At 39.7% G+C, this 16,629-nt stretch overlaps 1 protein-coding gene across 2 annotated transcripts in view; it reads left to right on the forward strand.

The window, feature by feature from the left end:
- The window catches only part of sufu (suppressor of fused homolog (Drosophila)), a 126,234-nt gene extending 123,750 nt beyond the window's left edge, over positions 1-2,484 (forward strand). For both annotated transcript variants that reach the window (XM_059652962.1, XM_059652963.1), the window contains one exon: positions 40-2,484. In XM_059652962.1, coding sequence (XP_059508945.1) covers positions 40-129 — 90 coding nt within the window. In that variant the 3' untranslated portion in view covers positions 130-2,484. The remainder of the gene's footprint in view (positions 1-39) is intronic.
- The last annotated feature ends 14,145 nt before the right edge of the window (positions 2,485-16,629 follow it).

The raw sequence follows: 16,629 nt of genomic DNA on the forward strand, positions 1-16,629 counted from the left end.
TTAAATATATATTTACTGTTCATTTCTATTTTTTCATAGGTGAAACTGCCAAAGGAGTACAGCTGGCCAGAGAAAAAACTGAAAATCACAATTTTACCTGAATCAGCATTTGATAGTCCACTGCAGTAGCAGGACTACTAAGATTAGTTATTATCAATGTAAAAATACCTTGCATTTACTTCTTAGCTTGCAAAATTAATTTTGCAGTATGTAACAGTCCGAAAGGATGGCTACGTAGCCATTGTAGCTTCAAGCTGTACAAGAAGTAACATTAATATTAAATCCATTCCAATTAAACTGGAGACTATGTATTTTAGCTCACTGTGCCTAATACATTAAAGACAGTATGTGGGCAGGAAATCAGTTACACACTTTTTTTTGTAGCTTATCATTCCTGTCTTATCTCTGTTGACTGAAGTGCTCACAAAGTACTGCGTCGTAGAAATGTCCTGTTGTTGTGTGGATCATGCCAAAGATGTATTCCACTGGCAGGTAACTTATTTTACATTTGTTCAGATGAGTTTGTACTTTTATATTATTTCCCCATAATATTGATTTTTTTTAAAATAACAGCAAAGATGGGTGGGAAGGCAAATAGGTAACTCATTAAGAAGGGAAATGTTGAGACAATTATGTTTAACTTTTTCCTTTTATATTGGTATAAATCAATTTTATTGTTGCTCTGTTTAAACAAATATTTGGAAGTGCCTTTGTATTATTACTTCTGCTTCCTAAAGATTAAATTTTAGCAGTTTTAATTGTTATGAAAGTTATTTAATTTTGCTCACTGCATAAAATTGTGAACTCTAACACTACAGAAGTAGGCCATTTCACCCATCAGATGTCTGCTGTAAATCTGTTGAAAAAGCTATCAAATTAATTCTCCTCCACTGCTCTCTCCCATAGTCTTATAAATTATTCACATTCAAGTATATATCTAATTGCCTTTTGTAAGACACTATTGAATTTGATGCCACTTTCCTTTTGGGCAGTGCATTCTTTTGCTGCAACAACTTGGTTTCAAAAAAAATGATCTCCAAATTTCTCTTTTGGCTTTCATCAATGAATCAAATATGTGCCTTCTGGTCACCAACTCTCTTGCTTCTGGAAATATTGTCTTCCCTTTGTTACCCTATAGAATTCCATCACAATAATGAATAGAGCTAATAAATTTCCCCTTGGCTTTCTTGCTGTAAGGAGATCAATTCCAATTTCTTTAGTGCCTCAAAAACTTGAAGTCCCTATGCCCTCCTCAAGATCATTGGCCTTCCTAAACTACAGTGCCCATATATTCCACTATTATATCTGGTGATTTATCAATGTGTATTGTTCGTATAGCTTCTGAAATAATTGAAAATGTATGAAAATTTTAGGCAAAAGATAAGACTGATCTTTCTAGCATTGTGATTTAGTGGCTGTTTCTTTTTAATGACCAGTTACTTTTCAAAAAAAAACATGGTATACTTAAATTTAGATGAAAGATGGTAAGTCATCAGTAAAATTGTTAGTTAATGGATGAGTATATGGAAACTTACATCTGTCTTCAGTCATGACTAACAACCTTAAACTTCAAAGAGAGGTTTGAAGGCAAAAGCCTATTTGTGAATACAAGTGTATGGGATGATGATGCATCCAATTGACCAATGTTTAAAGGGCTCTTGTGGTGTAATGGTAGTGTCCCTAACCCTGGACCAAGAGACCCAAGTTCAAGTCCCACCTGGTCCAGAAGTGTTCGATAACATCTAAGATAATCGACTAGAAAAATAAGTTGATCACTGTTAAACGAACTATTTTAACAGCTGTCCCAAATAAGACAACTTGGAATTTAATGTGATACTGGCATGCTTAATGACTGTTTGAACTATATTTCAGATGAATGTGGTTCTATTTCTGGAATTGATTTATTAAATGTCATTATTGTCTGAATCATTTTAAGGTTAAGCATGAGATAAAATTCAGTATTGCCACCTGCTTTCATCAGTGATTGATGCAGGTTGGCAACTGAGACTTAATAGTTTTAATCAATATAGTCATCATTATCAAAGGTGGTTTTAATCAGCTCTACATTTAATGAGAGTTTGTCTGAGGAAGGAATGAGAATCTGACAACTCCCTGTCTCTGGAAGTGGTTAAAGCCAGTTTTCATAACAGTTTGATTGAAATACAAGATTCAGTTTGCTACAGTAGTAGCATGCAATCAGCATTCTAGGTGAACATTTTTGTAGTTCATCCCTTCTTTCTGTGTGCAGTGTTTTGTTTTTCATAGAATCTCGAGTCACTCTACAGATTTGATTTGAAGACCCCTGCAGACCAGCAGTTTAGCACATGGTTCTTAGTTACCTTTTTAAAATGAAGATTTTTAGCACAGGTTTTTCAAAATGTTTTTATTGTAGTTATCTATTGTAAATTTTTAACTCATCTGTAGTGCAGCTTGGCTTGCACTGACTTTTGTAATATTTTTGTGAATCACTAAACTGTCAGTAATCTTGAGTGTATTAAAATAATTTACATGATAATTTCAAAAAGTTTGATTTGTTTTCTCTGCATACATATATCCACATTTACTGACAAATATAAATTTTCTCTACTTAACCATATTTCATACTTTTTTCACTCTCTGTACATTTGCATTGAGGTGTTTTACAGATGAAGGTATGCTTTTCTTATGTTGAATTATTATTTCCACCATGTTCGATTCAGAACAATTTTATTTTGGATTTGCTTAATTTTTTCCCTTTCTCATTGTGAGAGTATTAAGAACTGGGATTTCTTTCTTCTTCTTTCTGCCATTGTTAGGTACAAATCAAGAAGCCTGCATTGCTGGCCTGCGACTCTTATTTGCAATTTGTTTTTTTTTTCATTGAGGTCTCGTAAAAGAGAAGCACATGATTGCTCTTTCAGCTAACCAAGTGTGGAGCTAGATGAATACAACAGACCAAGCAGCATCTTAAGAGCACAAAAGCTGATGTTTTGGGCCTAGACCCTTCATCAGAAAAGCTCCTAAGATGGTGCTTGGCCTGCTGTGTTCATCCAGCTCCACACTTCATTACCTCGGATTCTCCAGCCTCTGCAGTTCCCATTATCTCTGCTCTTTCAGCTGCTTGACAAGGTAGCCTTAAAGGTTTTACAAACAACAGTAGCTGTTAGCATTCAGCAGTGATGACTGCTGTAAGCATATCTGCCTTTTACAGTTTTTTGTATTTTGGTTTTCTATCCTGCAACCTAGTAGCAACTTGAAATTATCTCCCTCAACAGAAATAAGAAGTAGGTGTTGGGACTGCTGACTGAACAATCCATCGTGGTGCCCTACTGCCTTTTTAGTTTGGATTTGCTTTAGTTTACAGCTTGGATATTGAATAATTTAGTTCTTTGAAATGGAAGTAATAAATGTTTCAAAGACTTTTCCATCTTTTCAGTTTTTTTTTCAACCATATAGTTCACAAAATCTGTTTTGAAGGTATAAAAAAAAATCATAGGGCATTTGATTGCAGTGCAGACTTAATCCTGTTGCTGTACATAATTATCACATTTTTACAACTGAAGGCCAGCCACACTGAGACAGCTGGGACCTTCTACCCTTAGAATTTGTATTGTTTTGAACCCCTTCCCTTCAACATCTTCAAAACCATTTTTTTCAATGTTCTTCATCCTACATTTGCATGTTTATTTTGCTAATAGTCACATCAATAAGTGCAGCTGCTTTGTAATAATGTAGTTGTGCAATCCATTCAGTACAATCTCATAGCGAAAATAATCGTACGGAATTGTTAAACCTTGTTTACGTGTAATTTTATTCCTTGTGTGCGATGCCATATATTTCTAACCAAAGCAGAAATAGCTGGTAAATGCTTCTGCAGAGAATACCTTTAATATTTTGGTGTGTACCATTCGGAACTTAAAAATAAGAAATTGATAAGAGACAGAATATATACATGAAACAGCAACTTGTCTAAAAGATATGTGTGAAATCACAACTTCATTAGTTGGCCCGTAGGTGAATCAGAAAAATCTTAGTTGAAAAGCAAATGCAAAAAGAATTAAAAACTAAGTATTTTCTTTGTCAAATAAAAGTTTATCATTGAAATATTTCCAAGACTTCAAGGATTGTCAAGTGCAATCGAATCAAGTGGTGAATTCACCATTTTTTGTAAAAGTCGCAACTTGTTTTAAGACTAGTTTCAAGAAAACTCAACAAACTAAATGCTTCTTTCTCTTCTTCTGCCAGAATTTACTTTTTCAGCAAGATGTTTAAGATATTTGTTATAAATTTATTCTTGGCTAATTTGTTTGTCATCTTGTAACTACTTTGTGTCACATAGAAAATAGTAGACTGTGTTCAGGTATAAGAAATTGCTAGCAATTACAAATAGTCGAATAAATGTGAGCTATCATGGTATAATACTAAGTTATATAAGTGTACAGGTTTTTGTGTTCATTTTTCACAGATGGTAGTTTTAGGCCAGTAACCTGTGAATGTGATATTCCTAGATGAGCAAAAATGGGGATGGAGTGGAGTCCAAGCAACTAGTAATTGTTTCCAGTCTTGTTAATCCACTTAGCTAGAAAGAATGCATTTTAAGGACAGTTGAGCTCAGCTCTGATCTTCTTCAAGGTTGAATGGCCTGTATTCTGTTTGGAATCACCGTTCAGAACAACTAATTAGGCAAGGTGTCAGATTACAGACATGTTCATTGAACTATATTCTTGTACAGTATACACAAGCTGTAAACCTTTGCTCCGCAAGCCTAAAAACAACCTCAAGGTCTGCATATAAAGTTTAAATTCATGTTTATCTTTATTGAATATATCACAAGCCCCTTCTTAGTAGTATGATTTATTAATCAATTCTGCATTGGTTCCACATGGTAGACTGGTTAGATCAAATGAAATACAGGGAGAACTAGCCATTTGGATACAAAGTTGCCTTGGAGGTAGAAGACAGGGTGGTGGTGGAGAGTTGTCTTTCAGACTGGAGGTCTGTTACCAGCAGTGTTCTGCCAGGATTGGTCCACAGCTTTTTATCATTCATCTAAATGATTTGGATGTGAATAAAGAAGGAGTGGTTACTAAGTTTGCAGATGACACCAAAATTGGTGATGTAGTGGCCAGTGAAGAAGGTTATCTCAGATTACAACAGGACCTTGATCACATGGGCAGAGGAGTGACAGATGGGGCTTACTTCAGATAAATATGAGGTGTTGCATTTTTGTAAGGTAAATCAGGGCAGGATTTATACACTTAATGATAGGGTCCTGGGGAGTGTTGTCAAACAAAAGAGACCTTGGAGTACAGGTTTATACGTCCTTGAAGTGGAGTCACATGTAGGCAGGGTAGTGAAGAAGGCATTTGGTGCACTTGCCTTTATTGGTCAGTGCATTGAGTATAGGAGTTGCGATATATTATTGCGGCTATACAGCATATTGGTTAGTGACAATGGGAACTGCAGATGCTGGAGAATCCAAGATAATAAAATGTGAGGCTGGATGAACACAGCTGGCCCAGCAGCATCTCAGGAGCACAAAAGCTGACGTTTCGGGACTAGACCCTTCATCAGAGAGGGGGATGGGGTGAGGGTTCTGGAATAAATAGGGAGAGAGGGGGAGGCGGACCGAAGATGGAGAGAAAAGAAGATAGGGAGGGGATAGGTCAGTCCAGGGAAGACGGACAGGTCAAGGAGGTGGGATGAGGTTAGTAGGTAGGAGATGGAGGTGCGGCTTGAGGTGGGAGGAAGGGATGGGTGAGAGGAAGAACCGGTTAGGGAGGCAGAGACAGGTTGGACTGGTATTGGGATGCACTGGGTGGAGGGGAAGAGCTGGGCTGGTTGTGTGGTGCGGTGGGGGGAGGGGACGAGCTGGGCTGGTTTTGGGACGCGGTGGGGGAAGGGGAGATTTTGAAGCTGGTGAAGTCCACACTGATACCGTTGGGCTGCAGGGTTCCCAAGCGGAATATGAGTTGCTGTTCCTGCAACCTTCGGGTGGCATCATTGTGGCAGTGCAGGAGGCCCATGATGGACATGCCATCTAAAGAATGGGAGGGGGAGTGGAAATGGTTTGCGACTGGGAGGTGCAGTTGTTTATTGCGAACCGAGTGGAGGTGTTCTGCAAAGCGGCCCCCAAGCCTTCGCTTGGTATCCCCATTGTAGAGGAAGCCACACCGGGTACAATGAATGCAGTATACCACATTGGCAGATGTGCAGGTGAACCTCTGCTTAATATGGAAAGTCATCTTGGGGCCTGAGATAGGTGTGGGGGCAAGTGTAGCATTTCCTGCGGCTACAGGGGAAGGTGCCAGGTGTGGTGGGGTTGGAGGGCAGTGTGGAGCGAACAAGGGAGTCACGGAGAGAGTGGTCTCTCCGGAAAGCAGACAAGGGTGAGGATGGAAAAATGTCTTGGGTGGTGGGGTCGGATTGTAGATGGTGGAAGTGTCGGAGGATGATGCGTTGTATCCGGAAGTTGGTGGGGTGGTATGTGAGAACGAGGGAGATCCTCTTTGGGCGGTTGTGGCGGGGGTGGGGTGTGAGGGATGTGTTGCGGGAAATACGGGAGACACGGTCAAGGGCGTTCTCGATACTGTGGGGGGAAAGTTGCAGTCCTTGAAGAACTTGGACATCTGGGATGTGTGGGAGTGGAATGCCTCATTGTGGGAGCAGATGTGGCGGAGGCGGAGGAATTGGCAATGGGGATGGAATTGGGAATGGGGAGGGTGGCTGGGAGGAGGTGTATTCTAGGTAGCTGTGGGAGTCGGTGGGCTTGAAATGGACATCAGTTACAAGCTGGTTGCCTGAGATGGAGACTGAGAGGTCCAGGAAGGCGAGGGATGTGCTGGAGATGGCCCAGGTGAACTGAAGGTTGGGGTGGAAGGTGTTGGTGAAGTGGATGAACTGTTCGAGCTCCTCTGGGGAGCAAGAGGCGGCGCCGATACAGTCATCAATGTAACGGAGGAAGAGGTGGGGTTTGGGGCCTGTGTAGGTGCGGAAGAGGGACTGTTCCACGTAACCTACAAAGAGGTAGGCATAGCTGGGGCCCATGTGGGTGCCCATGGCCACCCGCTTTGTCTGTAGGAAGTGGGAGGAATTGAAAGAGAAGTTGTTGAGGGTGAGGACGAGTTCGGCCAGGCGGATGAGGGTGTGGGTGGAGGTGGATTGGTCGGGCCTGTGGGACAGGAAGAAGCGGAGAGCCTTGAGGCCATCTGCATGCGGAATACAGGTGTATAGGGACTGGACATCCATGGTGAAAATGAGGTGTTGGGAACCAGGGTATTGGAAGTCCTGGAGGAGGTGGAGGGCGTGGGTGGTTTCACGGACGTAGGTAGGGAGTTCCTGGACCAAAGGGGAGAAAATGGAGTTCAGATAGGTGGAGATGAGTTCGGTGGGGCAGGAACAGGCTGAGACAATGGGTCGACCAGTGCAGCCAGGTTTGTGATTTTGGGAAGGAGATAGAAATGGGCTGTGTGGGGTTGAGGAACAATGAGGTTGGAGGCTGTGGGTGGGAGGTCCCCTGAGTCGATGAGATCATGAATGGTGTTGGAGATGATGGTTTGGTGCTCGGGTGTGGGGTCGTGATCGAGGGGGCGGTAGGAGGAGGTGTCGGAGAGTTGGTGTTTGGCCTCGACGATGTAGAGGTCAGTGCGCCATACTACCACTGCGCCACCCTTGTCTGCAGGTTTGATAGTGAGGTTGAGGTTGGAGCAGAGGGCTGCCCGTTCTGCGGGGGAGAGGTTGGAGTGGGTGAGAGGGGTGGAGAGGTTGAGGCGGTTAATGTCTCAACGGCAGTTGGAGATGAAGAGGTCAAGGGAAGGTAGGAGGCCTGGGGGTGGTGTCCAGGAGGAGGACTTGCGTTGGAAGCGGGCAAAGGGGTCAGTGGAGGGAGGGTTAGGTTCCCAGTTGAAAAAGTAAGCGTGGAGGCGAAGGCGGCAGAAAAACTGTTCTATGTCCAACCGTGACTGGTATTCATGTGTGGTTGTAGGGGGACAAAGGTGAGACCCTTGCTTAGGACTGACCGATATTGGTTAAGCTGTTTTTGGAATATATCCTCTGATGAAGGGTCTAGGCCCGACACATCAGCTTTGGAATATATCTCCTTGCTTTGTATAACATCTTTGTTGTTAAACTTGAAAGGGTTCAGAAAAGATTTACAAGCATGTTTCCAGGCTTGCAGGGTTTGAGCTAACGGGAGTTGATGAAGAGGTTAGGGCTATTTTCCCTGGAATGCCGGAGACTGAGGGCTCTCCTTTATAGATGTTTATAAAATCATGAGGAGTATGGAGAGGGTGAATAGTCAAGGTCTTTTTTTGCCAGGGTAGGAAAATCCAAACTAGAGGGCATAGGTTTAAGGTGAGAAGAGAAAGATATAAAAGGGACCTAAAGGACAACTTTTTTCACACAGAGGGTGGTATGAGCCGTCAGAGGAAGTGGTAGAGGCTGGTACATTTACAACAGTGAACAGGTATCTGGATGGGTACATGAATAGGAAGGGTTAGAGAGATATGGGCCAAATGCTCGCAAATGTGACTGGATTAATTTAGGATATCCGGTTGGCATGGACAAGTTGGACTGAAGGGTCTGTTTCTATGCTATACAACTATGAGTCTATGGTAGATGAACAAAAATAGCTTTTTCTAAACCCAAGAAAACAAAGTGTGGAGCTGGATGAACACAGCAAGCCAAGGAGCATCTTAAGAGCACAAAAGTTGATGATGAAGGATCTAGGCCCAAAACGTCGACTTTTGTGCTCCTAAGATGCTGCTTGGCCTGCTGTGTTCATCCAGCTCCATACTTTGTTATCTTGGATTCTCCAGCATCTGCAGTTCCCATTATCTCTTTTTCTAAACCCAATGTTTTTAAAACTGCTCAGACTAGTAAATGCAAAATTTGGCGCCTTGGACTTGAAGGGTTTGCAAGCGTTTAGGCAGCAGTAGGGTAAATGCTCGAGCCAGCAAAGAGCTGGTAAATTCGAAGGAACAGAAAGAAATGAATATGTACTGTAATGTGAGCTGGTCTTCCCTAGACTGCTGGAAAGCATACTTTTTGCACAGCTCCAATGGCATAACATGGGAGAAAGTTTAGAACTGTGACTTAGGCTTATAATGAATGAATTATTTTGATACATTTAAACCTGTGCTTACTCTTATTTGATTGAAAATTGATTACATTCATATTTTCCAGAATGATATAGACTGATGGAAACATCTTTTAACCCCTCCCCCACTTCAAATCAAAGGAGCACTTTTTTCCTACAGTGACTTCAACTAGTGAACTGTTGCCATCTGTTTGACGTGGCACAGGGGCGGCATGTGTGCTGAGAGAAAATGTTTCTACATTTCTGCAAAAAGTTTTATTTAAAAAACAAGGTGCTGACTTATTCAAGTGATCATCTAAATTGTTCACAAGGTATTTTTTAAAATTTAAAATTTTACTTTTAATATGAGCATTCGTATGAATGTATGTTACACCCCTTTTTTTAAAATCTTGTGGTGTTTCAATTTAGAGCTGATGACCTAGGGCTGACAGTTTGTTTAGAATTTCCCTTCCAAATGCAAGTTTTATACAACATAAATTCCAATATATATTTATGCCATGCTTGGGAAATTCTGTGCAGCTGATTTATAATCTTAAAACTCAAATAGGGAAGGATGCAAAACAAAGCGTTAGTCACACTTCAAATATATTAAATTTATGACCTATCCTATCTGTTCAGGAGTAAGAGGATCTGAAAAAAAAATCAGCCTTTTTAAGAAGTTCTCTATGAAAGCAGCTGTAACTTTTTTTTGTAAAAATAGTTAACCCTGCGCATTCAATGTACTTTCCCTGCTGTAACCAACATGCTACGTCATTGTCTCACCTACAGTATTCACTAGCAGTTTATGTTGCAAGACATACTGTGTGCATCACGCAGATGCCCATGTCTCAATCTAAGTGAAGTAATGCTTAGTCAAGTCAAGGGGAACTGTAATTAGTTAGCACATACTGGCACAGTAGGTCAAGGGCACTATCTGATATCAATCCTAGGTCTTGGGCATGATCTGTTGGGAGCATAGCACGTTAGGATCTGGGAATCCATGTCATCACAGTCAGGGAGTGGTTTGCAGTCAGTCCTGCAGATTCTGTGCAACAAGGCTGTATTGGTAAGCCAGTAGGGAAACTGCCTAGATATCACTCTGGTCTTGTCAGTCCTCAGTTTTGGCTGTTTTTCTAAGTTTTTTAAATGAATTGTGGGACATGGCTGACACTAACAGTGCCACAATATGTTGCTCATTCCTTATTGTAGACTGGATTGTTAAGATGGTAACTAGCTGGGTTGGATTTCACCATTTTGTGTACGGGATACACCTGGACAATTTTCCACATTATCGGGTAGATGCCAGTGTTGTTACTGCAATGGAAGAGCTTGGCTATGGGAGCAGCAAGTTCTAGAGCACAGGTCTGCAGTACTATTGCTAGAATGTTGTCAGAGCCTGTAGCCTTTGAGATATCCAGCGCCTCCAACCATTTCTTGAGATTATGTGGGGTGAATGATAGAGCTTTGGGAGGGCAGGGGTACTGATGAGGTGGAGGTGGGATTGAGTGGTCTTGTCACCATTCTGACTTCAGAGGGATGGTGTACATAACTATGTTTTGCAGAACCCAAGCAGCATGGCTGGGGCTTGTGGTAAGGTGGGGAGATGAGCCATTAAAGGTAAAGAGTTGGGTGATATTTTGGTAAGAAATTATTTGTTCATTCTAAATATTTCTAAAGGTGCAGTTAAACCAAAACAAAATGCTGCGGGTCTCAGATATCTGCAATGACTTTGAATAGCATAGCAGATTTGAAAAGCAAAATGCTGTTTCACCACCGATGCAGGGAGAGAGCATACTTTTGAGTCTGGACTGTATCAGGTTTTTGAAATGAAGCAGAACTTGCTTTGTTCTATCTAAACCAGGATTTCTCAAAATCGAAATAGTGTCATACCTAGCTCTGATGTTGCTCATGTTAAATATCAAAGCACTGGGAAGAATTTCAACTTGTGATATATAGGTTTGTTCCTTTTATTTCTTTGTACAGCCTATCAATGCTCTTGGTTCTGTTAACTTGAACTTTATAGTTAGAATGACAGTGAAACTATCGGCTAAGCTGACAGCAACTTCTGATGACCACACAGTTAAGGAAGTCTTACCAAAGCACTTAGAAAATTATACTGTGATCAGTTTTCCGAAAGAGAAATTGAGATCGACCAATTTATTAGAACTTGGATTATGTTATTAGTAAGCATACTGAAAGAGGAGCAAGTACAAATAGCAAGCCTGGATTTCCAAAAGGCATTCAATAAGGTGCCACATGAAAGGTTATACTGCAAGATAAGGCCTTATGGAATTGGAGATAATGCATTAGCAAGGATGGAGGATCAGTCAGTGGATAGAAAACTAAGGGTAAGGATAAATGGAGAATCTTCAGGCTGGCAGACTGCAACCAATGGAATTCAGGACGGGAACTTTACATTCACTGAATAAGTAACAGACTGGACAACGAGATGTAATCTTGGGAAGTGTGAAATTGTTTTCTTTGGTAGTAGGAAGAGAAAAGCAGAATTATTTTAAAGCTTGAATCTTTTAGGTGTGGATAATCAGAGAGACTTAAGTGTAGTTGTGTAAGGAGCAAAGAAAGCGTACAGGCACACCATGCAATTAGGAATGCATGTCATGTTATTGTAATGGCATTGGAGCGCAAAATCAGAGGTTTTGTTTAAGTTGTGTATGGCTTTGATGAGACCAAACCTGTTGAATACTGTGATTGAAGGGTTGTCCCCTGATGAGAGGCTGTATAAATTGGATCTATACTCTATGGAGGTTAGAGAAATGGAAGATACTTTCATTGAACATACAAGGATCTGAAGGGACTTGACGTGGAGATGTTGAGAGATTATTTCTTTTAGCTGGGGAATCTAGATCATGGACACAATTCCAGTCTCATTTAGTACTGATGAGAAATTTATTTGCTCAAGGTTTGGGAATTTTGAAATCCTTGACCTTTAGAGGACTGTGAATGCTCCATTGTTGGATATATTCACGGAGGAGATAAGCAGATTTTTATCTCAGAGACTTAACATTATGGGGACTAAACAGGAGGCTGATAATCAGCCATGATCATATTGAGTGGCAGATCAGGGTTGAAGGACTGTATGGTCTATTTCTTATTTTCTGTGTTCTTCTTTTCTTAAGTTGTTGCCAGTGATCCTGTTATTCCACAGGATGAACTTTGAAGCCCTGGAAGATGGCAGGCTTAGAAAGCACTGAATAGGTGAGAACTTCCCGCCACACTCTAATTGAAGTTTTTAGCCGATCATGTTTTTTGAACCTACATGACAAGATTAGCATTTGTTGCCCATCTGTCATTGCCCATTTGGTTCACTAATGGGAAAGAAAATCTTCTGTCCCTCACTTGGTCTCACCTACCTGTGATTCCAGATTCACAGCAATATGTTTGACTCTTAAATGCTCATTGATTTACCCTAAAAAGTTACTCAGTTGTATTTAACTGCTACGAAGTCCAGTAGAAATGAATCCAGGTGGCAAGTAGGAAGATTGATTAGTTAGTTTGTGGATGATATAAAAATTAGTGGTGTGGTAAATAGCGAGGAAGATAGCTTTAGATTGCAGGAGGATGTAGATGAACTAGTCAGTGGCAAATGGAATAAGTCCAGATAAGTGTGAGGGGATACACTTGGTCAGATCAAACAAGGCAAGTGAATACATGAAGTCATTAAGAAGGCATATCGGATACTTGCATTTATTCACTGGAGTATAGAGCTTAAAAGCAGGGAAATTTTGCTGGAACTGTATAAAACGTTGGTTACGCCACACTGAAGTATTATGTGCAATTCTGGAGTTCACACTATGGAAGAGATGTGATTGCACTGGAGAGGGTGCAGAGGAGATTTATCTGGATATTGCCTGAGCAGGAGTGTTTTAGTTATGAAGAGGGATTGAATAGTCTCAAGTTGTATTCCTTTGAGAAGATGAGTCTGACGGGATATGACTAAGATGAATAAAATTGTGAGGGGGGGTAGACAGGAAGGTATGGAGGGATCATTGACCAGGGGTCATGGATTTAAAGGTGAGGGGATAAGAACAAAAGACCATAAGAAATAGATGTGGGCTGTTTGGCTCCTTGAACCTGCTTCACCATTCAATAGGATCATGGCTAATCTGATATTCCTCACATCCACTTTCCTCTCCTTTCCCTGAAACCCTTGATTCCCTGACTGATCAAGAATCTATTTATCTCCGCCTTAAATATACACAAGGACTCTGTCCCCACAGTTCTCGGTGACAAGGATTTCCAGAGACTCAACCTTCTGCCACAACAGATTCTTCCCTTTATTGAGACTATTCCCTATGGTACGAGACTCTCCCATGCAGGGAAACATATCCCCGTACCGTTCTGAGAGTGGCAGCAAGTCATTCTTGATGTTGAGGGACTGACAAAGAAGATGAATGGCAAATTGTGATATTAAATTCAAGTAGCTAGCACTAAGATAACATTGCCATGAAGGCTGCTGATTGTTTGTGTCGTACATTTCTTTCAAGGTAAGGAGGCTGCCATCCCCCAGCTTGAATCTAAAGCACTTTGAAGTGACTTGGCAAGGGTTCAGTTATACAAATACGTACTCTTAAAAAGGTGTTTTTCTACAAAAGTCACCTTGTCATGCTATGAGCAAGTAATTTACAAAATCATATTGCAGAATATAAATTAGAAATTGATCCTTTTGAGTACCTTTTACTAACTTCTGATTAATCATGTAGATGTTATCATTTTTAGGTTGAGTGACATTTTCTGTGCACTGAGATTAATCTTCATGTCCACCACTTATAGCATAGTACATTGTAGTAAACTGTGCAAAAGTGAGGAATGTAACTTTAGTTGTTCTTCTCCCAGGTCCTGTTTTAGATGATTTTCAATTTTTTTCTAACTTAATTCCTGATTCATCAGAAACTTGAATTTTATCTAATTCCCTTATCCAAGCTGTCATTGAATCTGTATACAGTAAACTAGTTGATAGTCTGCATACGATCCCATGAATCTGCCTGTGAAAAAGTTTACTTCGGAAATTTTCCCATTGGTTTCTTTAACGTTTTACCCAAGCTTTATAGGTCATCCATTGTTGCAAAAGTTATACTGTTACATTTTGAGGCTGGCGGAGTGTACTGTCAATGGATTGCAAAAAGTATTTTTGTTTTCCAAGGTGACCAGTCAAGTACTTTATCTCTTTTTAGATTTTAAATAGAAAAAAAACTTATAGGTTTCTTTTCTAAATTAAAAAAAGTTATGGGTTTATTATCAAAACAATGTATTCAATAAAAATGTAACAGTTGGTTATCTCACACAGCCAGTAACATAGAATTATAAATGTTGATCCCTCTACATATCTCTAAAAAAGCATACTCTTTGGGAAAAGAGAAGAAAAAATTTCTGCAGAGCTTGGCTTTTTGAAAACAAAAACTTTAATGGCTCATTTTTGAATGCTTAGAAGTAAATTATACAATGTTCTGTTGATCTGATGCTGCAGTAGATGTGGCTAGGTCACTAATCATGCATAGATGTCTCTTTAGTCTTACATGTACAGTTTGACTTTACTGAGCAATCTTGAGATGTTCTTTCAATCACTCTTTTTCAAGAATAAATAGGTTTTGTTCTGAACTGATGTAGTGGATTTTCTTTTTAGAAATTCAGACAGCTGGGCAGCCTGTAGCAAGTTTCTTCCAACTCAGCTTGTTCTGTTCGGTCTTCCTTCCAACTCATATATATGAATGTGACTGCCTTCCTTTTCTGTGTTATCCACATGTTACAACGAAATGCATTTAAAAAGCTTATAATTTTCCCAAGGGTGACTGCATTATAAATTCACTTGATATTGAATACTGCTTGAAGGACTTACATTTAAGGACTGCGGAAGGATGAATTTACTTCATGTTATGTGAACATCCTTGGAGTAGTTTACTTCCAACTCAGCTGGTCTTGGCAGACTTATCCCTAACTCAGCCGGATAAAAACCAGAGCCTTTTTCAAACCAATCATTGTCCAAAAACGACTCCAGCACGACTACAGCAAGGCAAGCAATCATCACCAATCATGTGATTGGCAGGAAATCTGCTTCTTTTAAAAAATGTGCATATGCATTGGGACACCACCCCCTGTATGTTCCCCTCCAAGCTATGCCCACATCCACCATCTTGACTTGGAAATATATCATCATTCCTTCAGTATCAGGGGGTCAAAGTCCTTGAATTTATTCCCCATTGGTGTTTTGGGTATGGACTGTGCAGATCCAAGAAGGCAATTAGGAATGGACAAAAAAATACTGGGTCAACCAGCAGAATCCAGATGCCCAAACTAATTTTTTAAAAAATTGATATCCCTTTTCTCAAATCTATTTCTTGCATGACTTCAAGATGAAAAGTTTTGATTTGTCTCTCTTTCTTAACAACATTACAATAAATCAAAACTTAATACATCCAAACTCCAAAAATATTAAATCTAGAAAATCTTTATAACAAATTGCTATTGGTTCCTCCTATTTTAAAATTTGTGTTGAAGTGATACATCTTTGTTTGAATTATATTCCGTGGGCCCATTTCTCCATTTTTTTTTCCTTGACTATAATACTTTAAATTAAGAATTACACTGTTCCATTTCTTGAGTAAAGATTCAAGTTAGCATTTTAATACTCACTTGTTCATCTAGATTTTTAATTATTGATTTCTTTCTTTTATTGTTTACCTAAGATGCTTCGTATCCTTGGATTTTTGCATATCTGGTTCCTACATAACTTGGTGTCAAATGTATCTTTGTACATTCCCATAACATCTTAGATTACTTTCATACAATCAATTCTCATGCAGTGACTTAAATCGTACTGATATAGGCATGCCCATCTCGACTGAGAGAATTTAAAAACAATTGTTACTGGAAATCATGTTTTTATTGCTGTTTGGATGAAAATAAGTAAAATATATACCACAATAACATAAATAATTTCATGTAGATAAGGTGAGGGAACAGTTCTTTATTGGCCACATTTTCATACTATAGCTATTTGTAGCAAAAGTGGTCAATTTTAGTTTTAATTGGATCTTTTGTACTTCTATTAAAACATTTTTTGTCAATAAAGTTAGAATAGTTTCAGAAGTTATTACCTTTTTATACAAATAATTATTGTTAATTGTTTCAAATAAACAAAATTGCTATTTGCTGGTTAATTTCTCAGGACGATGTCCTGACCAATCAGAGTCAACCTGCCTGGTTTAAAGTTCAAACAAAGCCTGGCTGTTAGCTGTCAGTCATCACAAATTTGGTGCATTGTCCATGGCACCATTTCTATCATAGTCTACTTGCCAACCAATCGTGCAATATCAATGTTGATTGTCTTCTTCATTCTAGTCAATTGTCCTGATATGTGCAAGCTGAAGAGCTTTAGCAAAATGTTTCCTTTGTCAGCAATATTCAAGTAATTATTGTTTAAGTTTAGTATAAATGATTCAGAGAGGCAGCTAAGCTCCTAAGATGCTGCTTGGCCTGCTGTGTTCATCCAGCTGTACACTTTGTTATCTCAGAGAGGCAGCTGTTGCAGTCACTCATTATGGTTACAGAATGTATGG

The sequence above is a fragment of the Stegostoma tigrinum genome, chromosome 20, assembly GCF_030684315.1.
Source record: "Stegostoma tigrinum isolate sSteTig4 chromosome 20, sSteTig4.hap1, whole genome shotgun sequence".
Classification (NCBI taxonomy): Eukaryota; Metazoa; Chordata; class Chondrichthyes; order Orectolobiformes; family Stegostomatidae; genus Stegostoma; species Stegostoma tigrinum.